A 14617-nucleotide genomic window follows, 5' to 3' on the forward strand; every position below is an offset into this window, starting at 1 on the left:
TTCCTTTCTTCCTGAAGCTGGCTTCTCTTTCCTCTATGAGCTTACTTCCTGGGGCTCCAACTTATGTCTTCAGCATCAGACTCCAACATCAGAATCCCATAAATTTGTTCTTTGCCATGCCTTTTATCTGTGAGTCCCCACCCACCAAGGAATGGGGACTCAATGCCCTAATCCTAACTCAATCATGCCCAGCTACAGATCAGATTACAAGCATAATCTAATATCTATTTTCAGAATTCATAACCATATAAACTGCCACTCTCCACCCTCTGAATTCCAAAAAGACCCTCCAATATTAAAAAAAACCTTAAAGCAGTAACAAGGGAAGTACTAAATCATACTACAATCAACTTAAAGAAATACAGTTTGTTTTGGGGCAAAGTCCTGTCTGCTATAGACCTCTGAAACTTAAAAAACAATTTGTGTGTTTCCAATACACAAGTGGGCAGACAAGTGGATAAACATTTTCATTACAATAAGGAGAAATTGGGAGGGAAAGTTGAGTCATGGGTCCTCTACAGTTCAGTAAACCTGGAGGGCATCCTCCATTCAATTTCAGTCTGAGAGTTATTCTTAAGGTGATGGTTTCTTCTCCTTGGGGCCATATGGGGACCACCCTTTCCACAGTTTTACCCAGTGGCCATTTTCTTGGTTCCGCCCTCATCAAGCATTTGGGTGTCAACCAAGTTCCAACCTCTCTCTCCAAGAGTGTTGGGGTTTTTGCCGCACCTCACCCAATCTTTGGATTAGAGTCTTAACCTCCCTGATACAGTGATGTGAAGACAATATTCCCCCTAACCTTTAGCATACAGGCTCAACCCTCTCAGAGCAATGAGTTGATCACCTGGCCTTCACTAATTTTGGGGGACTGGTCCACCCCTCTCAGGTCTGTGGGGTGCTGACCTTAACCGCCTAAAAACTTAGGGGATGTGGTCCTTCTTCTCTGTACCCTGGGGCAGCAAAACTCATTAACAGTTCTTCAGACAGGAACATCTACTCTCTTCAACTGCTGAGGCAAACTAACCCTCTCTGAACACATAGGTGGGGTTCCTCTTTTGGCCCAGAGTGAAGTCTTAATTTCAGATCTCAGTTTCCATGGATTTCCTCTTAAAGCTGTTTCTCCTCCAATCCCTCCTTTCCATGTCCTTTTTTTTTTTTTGCAGTCTGATAGTGGTTTTGTTCATAGAGCTCTCTCAAAAATTCTGTTGGTTTAGCATGTAGCATGCAGGAAGCAGGGGTCCTAGCCATCAGAGAGTAAGACTTTCCACAGGTCTTTCCTAGATAATTGCATCTTCAATCTTGATTTACCAGTTCCAAGTTTAGTTAAGTCCTCCAATGGGGCACTTTCATGTGGGAGCTTGATTTTCAGAGGCTTGGAATTTCCAGAATCTGTCTCTCTTTACTTTGTGCCTGACAGTTCAGTTGTCAGCATATCTCTCTTGTCTAGCATTTTGCTATAATCTGCAAGCAGAAGTCAAAATTCATTCTCCAGGTTTACTTTGGAAATTTCTTCAGCTAAATTCCCAGTCTTGTCATTTTCAAATTCCACAAAACACCAAGAATTAGTCTTGCTAATTTCTCTGCAACTTTAAAACAAGGATCACCTTTCTTCCAGTTTTCAATAATAGTTTCATCATTTAGTTCTAAGGCATCATAAAAAGTCTCTTTAGCATCCATATTACTATCAATAGTCTCTTCAAAGTGATCTAGGCCTTTGCCATCAAGCATCCCACAATTCCTCCGAAAAAATACCCCTTACCTATTTATAAAACCATTCCAGCATTTTGGTCATTGCAAAAGCACTTCCCCACTCCTTGGTATCAAATTCTTTCTTAGTCAGCCAAAGGGGTGCTGATGCAAAATGCCAGAAATCCATGGGTTTTTAAAAAGGGTATTTATTTGGGGTAGGAACCTACAGATACCAGATCATAAAGCATAATTTGCTTCCCTCACCAAAGTCTGTTTTCACTTGTTGGAGCAAGATGGCTGCCAACGGCTGTGAGGGTTCAGAATCCTGGATTCCTCCCTTCCAGGGCCTTGATTCTCTCTGTGTTCAAGATTCCTTTCTTTCTGAAGCTGGTTTCCCTTTCATCTGTGAGCTTACTTCCTGGGGCTCCAGATTAAGTCTTAAGCACCAAACTCCAATCTCAAAATTCCAACCTCAGAAATCCACAACTCTGTTCTTTGCCATGCCTTTTATCTGTGAGTCCCTATCCACCAAGAAATGGGGACTCAACACCCTAATCATAACTCAATCATGCCCAGGTACAGATCAGATTAAAACCATCATCCAATATCTATGTTTGGAATTCATATCCATATCAAACTGCTACATTCAATAACATATTTTAAATGGAAAAGGGACAAATTTGTCTAGTGGATACCATATTGGACAGTGTGGACTTGGACTATTTACATCATCAGAGAAAGTTCTAATGAAGAGCACTGTATTTCAGTGATGGGGATTAGAATCTAGAAGGATAAGACTGGATCAGGAAGAGCAGGTAAGTGGTTGCTAAAATAATCAAGAAGAGAAATGATGGTATTATACCAAAGAAGCCAAGAAGGCTGTAAAAATCAGTTGGACTCTGGATATGTAATAAGAGCAGAGATGACAGGATATTCTTCTGGAATGGATGAAGGGTGTGAGATAATGGGAAGGACCAATTAACACTGAGACCACTGGTCTGGTCAAATGTGAAGGTAGAATATTAGTTTACTGAGGAATGGTTGATGCAAAGTACCAAAAACGGTTTGGCTTTTATAAAGGGGATTTCTTTCAGTAAAACCTTACAGTTTCAAGGTTATGACAAGTCCAATTCAAGTCACCATAAGAGGTGCAGTCTCACCAAAGTCAGCTGCCTTGTGGTGAAGTAAAATAGCCACCAATCTCTGCCAAGGTCTCTGCTTTTCCACAGCTGTGGGCAAACCAGACAGAGGGCTTGTCTCTTACTGGGCCTCTCAGTCCTGGTGGCTCCACTTTCTTCCTGAGTTCAGCTGAAAGCTATCAGACATATGGTTCATTTTGCCCTGGGCCTCAGCTTTTGAGCCTCTCCTATGTCTCACATGGCAGGATCAAATATGTTGGTGTTCCCATTTCCTGTGTGTCTCCATTTATATCACACTCGGCAAGAGGGCAGAGACTCAATCTGAGTCATGCCTCACTGATGTAGTCCAATTTGAAAATGTCTCATACACAATGGAATGAATTTAGTGCACAACACAATTGTTCTCTTTTTGGCATTCACAGAAAAATTTCAAACTGCCATAAGTGGAAATGACATTTCCTGAGGTGGAGAAGACTCGAAGAGAAAAAGTTTAGGGGAAATGATCAGGAGCTGTGTTTTGGACTTCTTCAGTATGATATGCCTATTCAGACATCCCAACAGAGATGTTGAGTAGGCAGGGGAATCTAGGATTCTATAAATTTCAGTCTTGGAAAGGTCTGGGAGGAGATATCAACTTAGGAGTCTGGGGCAAGTAGATGGTATTTGAAGCATGAATCTGGATGAGATCAATTAGAATGGAGAGAAGATACAGAAGAGACAAGTTCTGAAGACTGCACCTAAATCTTCCAATATTAGAGTTGAGAAAGATGAAACTCTAACAAAAGAAGAATCCAGGTAATTAGGAGAACCACCAAAATAGTTCAGTGTCTGGAAGCAAGTGATGAAAGTGTATTAAGGAAAAAATTATCAACTGTGTCCAATGCTGCTGCTAGGTCAAATGAGAAAGGCACAATTGGATGTTGCAATGCATGAGCTTGACAAAGACTCTTTGGTGGAATAGTGATGGGGAGAGCCTTTGTCAAAGTTAAAGAGAAAAAGGGAGGGAAGGATCAGGAGCAGTGTGCATAGGCTTCTATTTTCCTCATTATGCAACAGTCTGTCCTGTTTTCCATAAAAGGAACCAGGCATTTCTTTCTATTTAATTCATCTCCTTCCCCTTTTCACTTTTTTTACGTCTCTCTTATGTGACACAGTCAAAGTCAGTCAGCTTCACGGTCATTTCTTTACACTTGTTCTCACGAACAGTTCTTGAAGCATTTCTTAATGTATAGCCAATTTATCATATTCTTTCCTCATGATTTCTTCCTCCCAGGCCCTGGAGAAATGTAAGGACGCAGGACTGACCAAGTCCATTGGTGTGTCCAACTTTAACCACAAGCAACTGGAGAAGATCCTGAACAAGCCAGGGCTCAAGTACAAGCCTGTCTGCAACCAGGTGAGTAGCCTCCTTAGTGCACCCGTGCCTTACCCATTTTCTGTTTTCCACAAACTTCTTCCTGTACCTCTGCCAGACACCTATGCATTTTCCCGTCCTACTCATCTTACCTTTGCATAACAGAATATTCTAGAAAGCAGCTCATCTGTCTAGAAGTACAAGGATAAACCCCTTAATTGTATCTCTGCCTAGTAAAATTTTAGTGAAAATGTGTGTGGGGGGGGGGACTTAACTTTTAATTATATGAAAGAATTTAGAGGAAAAAAGAAGAGATCAGGGAGAGATGGAAGAGTTAACAACACCTTGAAAAGGAAGGTGAGTATTTACCTGAGCTTTAAAGCATGACCAGAAATTGGTGGATGAGAATGATTTGGAATACATTGCCTTTAGTAAGGAAATCTACTAAACTTGGAAGTGAGTGTTAACAAAGGAATATAAAATAAGATCAGATAGGTGTTAAGGACTTGTGCTGGGTTTTGGGGCCTGAATCTTTTGTCTCAGTTTCTGACCTTGGTGGGTGGGGACTCACAGGTAAAAGGCATGGCAAAGGACAGAGTTGGGGTTTTTGATGTTGGAGTTTTCATGTTGGAGTTTGATGCTGACACATAAGCTGGAGCCCCAGGAAGAAAGCTCAGAGGGGAAAGAGAAGCAAGCCCCAGGAAGAAGTAAGCCCTGGAAGAGCAGAACCCTGATCTCAGAGAGAAGCAAGACCTTTGGGAAGGGAGGAACCTAGGAAGTCTGAAACCTCACAGACGTTGGCAGCCATCTTGCTCCAACGTGAAAATTGACATTGGTGAGGGAAGTAATTTACACTTTAGGTCTTGGTATCTAAAAGCTCCTACCCTGAATAAATACCCTTTATAAAAATCAACCAATTTCTGGTATTTTGCATCAGCACTCCTTTGCCTGACTAATGCAATCACTGTTTTACTTTTCTTAACTTACATTTTTCCACATTAAAAAATTCATTCATCAACTCAGAATAAGTGAAAATTATAATTATTTAATAAGGTAAATACTTAACTCTTTTCCTTTAATTATAAATATACTGAGGAGCACTGTAATAATCATGTTCAATGGTTGTGATTCTCTCTCTCATCATGGTGGACTCATGGATTTCTACTAATTCAATGTGATAAGAAATGTAGTAGTCAAATTCCATTTGAGCTCAGTGGTGTGAGCTTAAAAAAAAACCCCAGCTATTGGGAGCAGGTGTAACTCAGTGGTTTGAGCACCTGCTTCCCATTTAAGATGTCCCAGATTCAATCCCTGGTTAAAAAAAAAAGGAAGGAGAAAATTCCGTTTGATGATTATATCTACTGAAATGTGGCCAATGAGCACCCACTCCCAAAATGGTTCACTTGTCTTTTTCACATGACCTCATAAGTCATTGACTGATTCCTTCCTTTCTGTCACAATTTGATTTCCAAAACCCAAATGGTTCTTTCCTTACCTCATATTCAGTCTAAGCCACTTTTTCTTGTAGAAGGTAATGGTATTTAGAATGAAGATCTGGTGAATGGAGGTCCTTCTTCTCTGGAACATCACAGTGTTGACCTTTCCAGTGGAAAGTGATAGAAATTTTACCTTTGTTCAATTCATTAGTTCTTCCTGATATTTTCTGTTTAACAGGCAGAGGGTTGCCTTCTTTGACTTTTACCCTTTCTTTCAAATTTTAGTGTGAATTTTTTTTTCATATAATCTAACACATTTCTGTCTTGGCATTCCACAGGTAGAGTGTCACCCTTATCTCAACCAGAGAAAACTGTTGGACTTCTGCAAGTCAAAAGATATTGTGCTTGTTGCCTATAGTGCTCTGGGATCCCAACGAGATGTAATGTGGTAATGAGAATAGGGGATTCACCTAAAATCCCTTCATAGATGAAACATTTTTAATCCTACCAAGCTCTGTTTAATGGATATAGCTCTCAAGTGTCTGTTTTAATAATGAATAGGGACTTCAGAAACACTCCTTTAAAACCCATAGCCCAGTCCATTGCTTTTACATTGTATGCAAGTACATTTTACATATTTTATTTCATAATACATATCTGCATTAAAATCTAAACAATCCAAAAGGCAATACCAAAGGCAAAAGCTTTAGTCATAATTGATTAACACTGTTCAAGTAGCATCTTCTTTAAGCATCACTTTATCTCTAAATAATGATAATATTATGTAACTCCCAGCTATATGAGGCTAAAAAAAACTACCATTTGAAAATGTTTTGTAAATTTCTATTGAAATATTGCACATTATACTTAATGATGAGAACAAATAATTTTCATTTAGAGCCTGAAAGATTTAAACATCATGTTAAAAAAGTTAAAATGAAATGTGACCAAAATCTTCCCTTCCTTTCTTCCCTGCAATTTCTTGTCCTTCTAGGGTTATACCAAGGGAAGAATATAACCAAAGGGATGTAGAAAAAAAAAATGCAACTCCCTAGAATCATTTTTTACGAAGTCAAACACTTAAAAATGATCTGGAGAACCTGATAAAACTAAGATTGCTGGACTCTGTATCTGGGGCTCTAATTCAATAAATCTGGAATGAAGTCCTAGAATTGGGCTTGCTAGTAATTTTCCAGGTTGCCCCTCTAGTTGCCATATTTTGAGAATGACTGGTCTAACATAGGTCACCATTTTCAGTTAGGAGCCTTTTAATATATTGAATGCCTGGCAACAGATGTTCAGTCTTTTTGTCTTTCTTCCAGGGTGGACCCAAACTCACCTGTTCTCTTAGATGATCCAGTTCTTTGTGATATAGCAAAAAAGCACAAGCGAACCCCAGCCCTGATTGCCCTTCGCTACCAGATCCAGCGTGGGGTCGTGGTCCTGGCCAAGAGTTTCAATGAGAAGCGGATCAAAGAGAACATGCAGGTGAGGAGCAGCGCTGGGGGCCTCAGGAGGCCTCTATGTTATCCTCCCTTGTGTTCTGCTTTGTAAGCATCTCAACCCATCTTCGGGCCACATTGATTCCCTAACATTTCCCATGCATGCATGTCTCAATGTGCAGTCCCAATAGTTTTCTTTTCTTCCACAATATCAAGAGATGATTTCTGAATGGAGAGAGAATTGGACAAGTTTTGCATTCTAGCCCTACCTCTCTAATTTAACCTGTAGCCTTGGTGAGATGCTGTCTCATTTTCTTCATTTCTAAAATAAAGGAGTTGCATTATGTGATGTATATCTGAATCTGTAGGCTATGTTTGCCAGGACCTACCTGAGAGCTCTGAGCCAGAAATGTCCACAGAATGGATAACCCCCACTTGTATTTGCTTGTTTTCTGAGGTCTGTAGAGTATACTCCCAATGACAATCTCCAACCCAAATTCCTACAGAAAGAGGTCCCTTATAAGGAATAATGGAATATTCTTCTCATCCCTGAAACTTTAAAATTTTAATGAAATCATTTTTTAAATAATTCTAAAATTTCAAAAACTAATTTTTAAAAATACTTCTAAATGGTATGAAATGATATCAAGTGAAAAGTAAGTCTCTTCCGATCTCTTCCTCAGTCCCTAATTGCCTTATCTTTGTCCCTTATCAGTAACTGTTGGCCTTTTCCTGTAACACTTCCAAGAGACATTTCTGAGTACATACTCTCTTTAACAATTAATGTAGAGTGGTATACACTTTAAAAAACAATTTTTATTAAACATTTTTAAAAAACATTTTTAAAAAGTATATACAGAATGGTATACACGTAAAAAATTTTATTAAACATTTTTTAAAATTAAAGTTAATAGATCCCATAGAACATTACATTAAAAAAACTTAAGAGATTCCCATACAACCCATTCCCCACCCCACTCCTCCCACACCAACAACCTTCCTCATCATTATGGCACACTCATCACACTCAGCAAACACATTTTGGAGCACTGCTGTACCACGTGGATAATAGTTTACCCTATAGTTCACATTCTCCCTCACTACATTCAGTGGGTTATGGCAGGATATATAATGTCCAGTATCTGACCCTGCAATATCATTTAGGACAACTCTAAGTCCCAAAAATGCCCCCACATCACATCTCTTCTTCCCTCTCCCTACCCTCAACAACTACTGTGGTCACTTTCTCCCTGTCAATGATAGTCACAATAGTTCTTCTATTGCTAGCCACAATAGTTTTATAGTAGAATATCAGTAAGTCCACTCTAATCCATATTTTATTCCTCCATTTTGTGAGCCCTGGGATGGTGACGTCCACTCCACCTCTATATCAAGTGTGGGCTTAGATTCCACATGGCAGAAACAAAAATTTTAATGTTGACGTAGAGAGATATAAGCTTTTTATTTCCATTATGTGCTGTCAATTTGAGCATTGTGTTGAGTAAGTCAACTTACTTGCCAGAAGCTTTCTAAAAATATGAAATATATCATAAGCACAAAATCTGTATAAGACATACATTTATACCTAAAATAATATCAACTGCAAACCATTGCACCATTCATGTTATGAAATAGCACGCTTTGCCAATCTGTTCCTTACTCATCATATCTCCTTCCCTCAGAGGAATCCATATTTTAACATTTAGAATAATCGTATATTTCCTTGATTACTTTTATAGTTTTATACCTAAGAGCATGTCAGGTAAGATACCTGTCATTTAGACTTTTTTGAAATTTATATAAGGGGAATCAAACTATATTCTTTTATAACTTCCCTTATTTATTTACCTTAGTGAAAATCATCAGTGTTAATGCATGTGGCAGTGATTTGTTCCTTTTTACATCTACATTCTGTTGCCTTTTACGCGTATACCATAATTTATTTATCAAAATATTTAGACCATTCACAGTATTTCTTTACTTACTTGTGGCATTTTTGCCATTATGAATGATGCTTCTAGATACATTTTTGCATGTGTCTCCTGGTACCTTTATACAAGTGTATCCTTAGAATATATTCCTCTATCTAGGAATCAAATTGCTGAGAAATACAGTATGAAGAGGGCCACATTTATTTGATTATATCACATTTTTTCCAAAGTGACTTTTCCTATCTACACCTTTATGGGCCACATATGAGAGATATCCTTGCTCTACTTCCTAGTCAACACACAGTGTTCTTTACTTTTCAATTTTTTAACAATCTGCAGGATATGTGATAACCCCTCATTGTGGGTTTTTGGTTTTTTTTATTTCCATGAGCACAAACGGAGTTTAATATGACTATTTTATTGGTTTGTGTATCTTTTATTTAATTTGCTTGTAGTAGATCCTAATTGTATCATCAACTGTAGCTTTGTAACCAACCACCCCTAAGCTTAGATTCATAAGGAGAAAAATATTAACATTTTTTAGCTCATTACTGTGGATTCACAATTTAGTCAGGGCTAAGCTGATATTTCTCCTGTTCTTGGCTAGGGTTTCTCATTATTTGCAACCAACTGCAGGGTCGCTAGGCTGCTCTGCTTCCCAAGGTTGACTGTGCTCTTTTCCAGCATGATGCATTCTCCTCCCCAGAGTTTTTCATCCTCTAGCCAACTAGCCAAGGCTTTACTTCATGATGGGCGCAAGTTTCCAAGGGACTGAATAAAAACATGCAAAGACTTTCCAGGTGTAAGATGAAAGTTGACATTCAATTGCTTCTGAAATTACATTGGCCAAAGCCAATATAAGGACAGGCCAGGTTCAAGAGTGAAGAATTGAACACCACCTCCTGAGGAGAAGAGCTGAAAGTCATATCACAAAGTGTATGGTTACAAGAAAATGTTAAGAATTGGGGGCATATTTACAATCAATCCACCAAATTCATATATTCAGGACATTAATTCTTTGGCACATATATGCACATATTTGTTGAAGTAGTTTCTCCCAATTTGTGCTTAGTTTTCATTTTCTTGTTGGTATAGTTTCATGAACCAAAGTTCTTACTTACTCTATTGTAGTCACTTTCATCATGCTTTTCATGTGTGGTTTATGATTATTGTGTCCTTTCCTACACTGATCACAGGAAATCATCCATAGTATTTGCTAAAGCATTGTATTCTTTCCTTTAAAATTTGTGTCTTTTATTCTCATGGAATTGATATATTTAGTGCAAATTGAAATTAGGATTCAAATCCATATCCAAATATATGTATGTGTGGTATGTTTATATATGTGTATGCACACATATATATACGTGTGTAGGTTTATATATTATATATATAATTAAAAATGATATCCAAATGTCTAGATACCAATTATTGAAAATTCCGTATTTGTCCACTAACGTTCATTGTTAACTGTATCAAGGGTCCCTGCTTTATTTCTGAACTCTCACTTTTCTCAAAACTGGCCTATTTACATTTCTGTACTGTCTTAATTTAATGGAAAATAAGTCTTGCCATACAAAATAATAATTTTTCCTCTTTCCTTGTTTTTCACTAAGAATGCCGAAAATTTTTAACTGTTTATACTTTTCTGTACTATTTAGAACATCCCTAAGTTCCATAAAAATGTGAATTTTTGTGTGAAATTCAGTGATATCATGGATCAGATTGCAGAGAAATGACTCCTTTTTTTTTTTAGATTTATTTTATTTATTTCTCTGCCCTTCTCCCCCCCAACTCCAGTTGTCTGTTCTCTGTGTCCATTTTGCTGCATGTTCTTCTTTTGTCCGCTTCTGTTGTTGTCTGTGCACAGGAATCTGTGTCTCTTTTTTGTTGTGTCATCTTGCCGCGTCAGCTCTCTGTGTGTGTGGTGCCATTCCTGGGCAGGCTGAACTTTCTTTTCACGCTGAGCGGCTCTCCTTAGGGGGTGCACTCCTTGCACATGGGGCTCCCTTACGCAGGGTACACCCCTGTGTGGCATGGCACTCCTTGCGCGCATCACATGGGTCAAGGAGGCCCGGGGATTGAACCGCAGACCTCCCATGTGGTAGATGGATGCCCTATCCATTGGGCCAAGTCCACTTCCCCCATTACTTGTTTACAATATTGAAAGTTCCAAACTATGGCCAGAATGTGATTTTCCAGTTTTTAGGTGTTCTCTAATATCTTCTAATAAAATTATTCTTCTAATAAATAAATAATAAAATAAAAGATAATAAAATAATATCTTCTAATAAATTATTTCCACAAATGTAATAGTGTATCCTTTTTCCTAGGTTTATTCATCAATCATTAATAGTTATGCTAATTCTTTGATAACATTTCCTACATTTTTAATCTGAAAATATACAAATAAATGCTTATAAAAGTTGAAAGAAAAGTACAATAAACCCCTATTAACTAAAGCTATCAATTGTTAACTCCTGCATGCTCTCTCTATACCTATCTATTATCTATCCTCCCCATCTATCACTACTTTTGAGTATAGCTGTGAATACAAGTCCCATTTGGTCTCTCTCCCTTGTCAGGATCTTTGATTAGACATATCAGTGGTCTTTATATTAACTGTATTTTAAAACAATCAGGGAGAAAAGAAACTTTATAGAATGATTAAGAGATAATTAATAGAATTCTCTAGAATTTCTAGAAATAAAATTCAGTATTAGTAATAAAGAAAACAGCTCCAACAGCATGAAATGAGCGTAAGTCAATGGGAAGGTAGAGCAGAAGAAGTCATCCAGAAGGCTATTCATAGAAGCCAATAGATGGGAAAATAAAAGTGGTTGACAGACACGGAGATTGAGTGTAAAGACCAAGGACATGTCTAATCAAAGTTATTTTATAATATGTCAGTGCCAATATTCATAATCCTGAGGGTATTCATTTAGAGTGACTTGTTTCAGTAGTTGTGCTAATTTTATCTGTAAGATCCTCATTTTCTACTTAATTTTATTTCTGGAAGCCTTTTGTGAACTTCAGTTCAGGTGGATTCTTAAGAGATAAGGGCTCTACCAGTTCAGAATCAGAATCACACTACATTAATATGAAAGTTTAAGAAGCTTTCAAGCACTTGGCAGTATGTGTTCAGGGTCAAACACAGACAAGGGATGACTTGTGAATCCGAATTGCAGTGGTGATTTCACACCCATTTCCCCTCAATGGTGATACATGAAACAGACAATTTTTGATGTAGTCCTCTGGGGGAGTTCATGCTTATCTGGATTACACAGACTTCTTATGTGGTCTGATGTTTATGGGAGAAGATCTTGTACTAAATTTTTAACTTTGATGACACACCGGCCTTTATCTCTTTTTATTTGCACCTTATTGCTCAGTCAGTAGAAACAAAATAAAGACAATGATACTCAGCTGTGGGGCTTGGTAAATACTTTCAAGCTAGGGAGACCAGGACTCTTAAATTGCCACGAGTGTGCTGTGTGTGCCTCTTTCACAGATGGCAGTGTTTTATCCATATCAGAATCCCTCACATTCCCACAAATGTTAGGACATTTTTGCATTATAAAAAAGTAAAGATTAATTTATAACAAATGACATTTTTATACTGTGAAGTCTTTCTATATGAGATAAAATTATCTCTTTCCATTTAGTCTACTCTTTTTATATCATCCCTTGGAGGATTTTATAATTTTCTTCCAAAATCCCTCGTACATTTCTTGTTAAATTGATACATAGGCAATGTATCTTCTTTTTGCCATTATAAATGGAATCTTTTCTTGCCTTTTAATTTCTAGTGGGTTTTGTGTAGTATCTGGATATTTATTGATTTTTGTTTATTAATTTTGTACCAGACATACTGTAATTTCTTTTGTTTATAATAATGATTTCTTAGGTTTATCCATCTTGACAATTATATGGCCTAAGTATGATGAATGTCTTCCTACTTCCCTCATAGGTTTTTGAATTTCATTTGACTTCAGAGGACATGAAGGTCTTAGATGGACTAAACCGAAATCTTCGCTATATTGTCACTCAGTTGTAAGTCACCGTAATTATTGCTTGAATGAGAGCTCTAAAAATTTGTCTCAAAACCAGAAAGATAGAAGGCAGTTAGAGACAAGGATGAGAAAGGAGCTTTCCTGAAACACTCAAACTGGATTCACTTGTGAAATAGTCAAGCAATGGTACTTACATGCTCAAAACTTGGCATATATACTTTTACCTTTACTCATTTTTGGTATTATAGAGAAAAATTAAAATAGGGAACTGATGCAAAAAGAGCAAGGAAATGAGAAAAAACAAGTAAGTCTTCACACCACCTATTGTAGTCTTTTGTATCACTTTATATTAGGCATTGTTATTACCGTTATGGTATAGTAATTTCCTTGGATATGGGGCCATATCTTTTTACATGTCTTTATATCCACTTGTGAATCTGACACATATGTTGCAAGTAGTAGTCAGTTAGTAAATAACTAATGAATTCATAAAATGGAAGTAAACTTGCCATCAGCAACCTGTATCAACTTTTTTTTTAGTTTTGTTGTGTATCATCTTAAAATACTTATTAGTGCTGGGCATATAGCTAGACTATTTGCTCAAAACAAGGCCAAATGAGTTTCTGCTTTCAGTGAGAATTCAAAATTTTTTTTAAAGACAGGAAATCCCTTTGCTTATTTATAGATGTAGCTAAGGGAGATGAATGTATTTGAATATTCATAGTAGTTCATTTCTGTGTGTTCATTTACAATCATGGGTATAATTTGATTTTTTAATTATTTTTTAAAACAGACGTTGTGATAGCATTACTTTTGTGGACATTAGAAAGGTAGGCTTTATAAATAGCAGTAAATAAAATTTTACATTTTTGCCCTAATGTCAGCTTCATAGAAACCATGTTTGTACCTCCCCAGAAATACAGTAATTGCATCCAGACTTACCCACCTGCCTTTCTCCTTTAGTGCCATTGGCCACCCTGAATATCCATTTTCTGAAGAATATTAACAAGGAGGCCCTTGTCATGCCTTCTTCCAGGAGCTCCTGTGTGTGGAGAACGATGCTGGAAAACGTCTCAAATGCTGTTGATTAGAGACATCGCTTCTGGTTAAATCCATCCTGCTTAGCAACTCCCTCTAAATTAGAATCAAATCTATACAAAGGCATTAAATTTTCTTGCATTGTAAAAAAAATGAGGTTTAATTTTCCTTAAGATTTTTACCTATTCCAGTTTCTGTCTCTGTCTTTTTCCATCCATAAGAGCCAAAACCATGATTTGCCTGATATTGGGGAAAGAGGAATTGAGAATGTGGTTTATAGACATTCCTGGGGTGAGGCTGAGGGTGTGGTCTTTATCCTCTTAGGAAAGCAATAGTTAGCAGGCAGGTTCATTCAGTGTTTCCTGAGCATTTTAAGGGACACCAAAGCACATTGCATAGAGCTGGAGAGGTGAGGCACACGTCAAAAGGAAAACCAACACTGCCAGGGCTCCCTTTGAGAGCCAAGGCTCAGCGCTCTAGGAAGGTGGGAAGGAGAGATCACTGTGGTCCAGAGACGTGGACGGGCAACCAGTCTGAAAGGATGGACCCAGAGACGTGCATAAGGCCAAGGGGTA

The 14617-nt window shown here is 37.7% G+C and overlaps 1 protein-coding gene across 1 annotated transcript in view; it reads left to right on the forward strand.

Moving 5' to 3' along the window:
• LOC101426998 (aldo-keto reductase family 1 member C1) overlaps positions 1–14198 on the forward strand; it is an 87264-nt gene extending 73066 nt beyond the window's left edge. Inside the window, exons 5-9 of the mRNA XM_071210090.1 lie at positions 4102–4224; positions 5957–6066; positions 6941–7106; positions 12962–13044; positions 13968–14198. Of these exons, the coding sequence (XP_071066191.1) occupies positions 4102–4224; positions 5957–6066; positions 6941–7106; positions 12962–13044; positions 13968–14010 (525 nt within the window). The 3' untranslated portion in view covers positions 14011–14198. The remainder of the gene's footprint in view (positions 1–4101; positions 4225–5956; positions 6067–6940; positions 7107–12961; positions 13045–13967) is intronic.
• Positions 14199–14617: the final 419 nt, after the last annotated feature.

This window comes from Dasypus novemcinctus, chromosome 20, assembly GCF_030445035.2.
Source record: "Dasypus novemcinctus isolate mDasNov1 chromosome 20, mDasNov1.1.hap2, whole genome shotgun sequence".
NCBI classification, from domain to species: domain Eukaryota; kingdom Metazoa; phylum Chordata; class Mammalia; order Cingulata; family Dasypodidae; genus Dasypus; species Dasypus novemcinctus.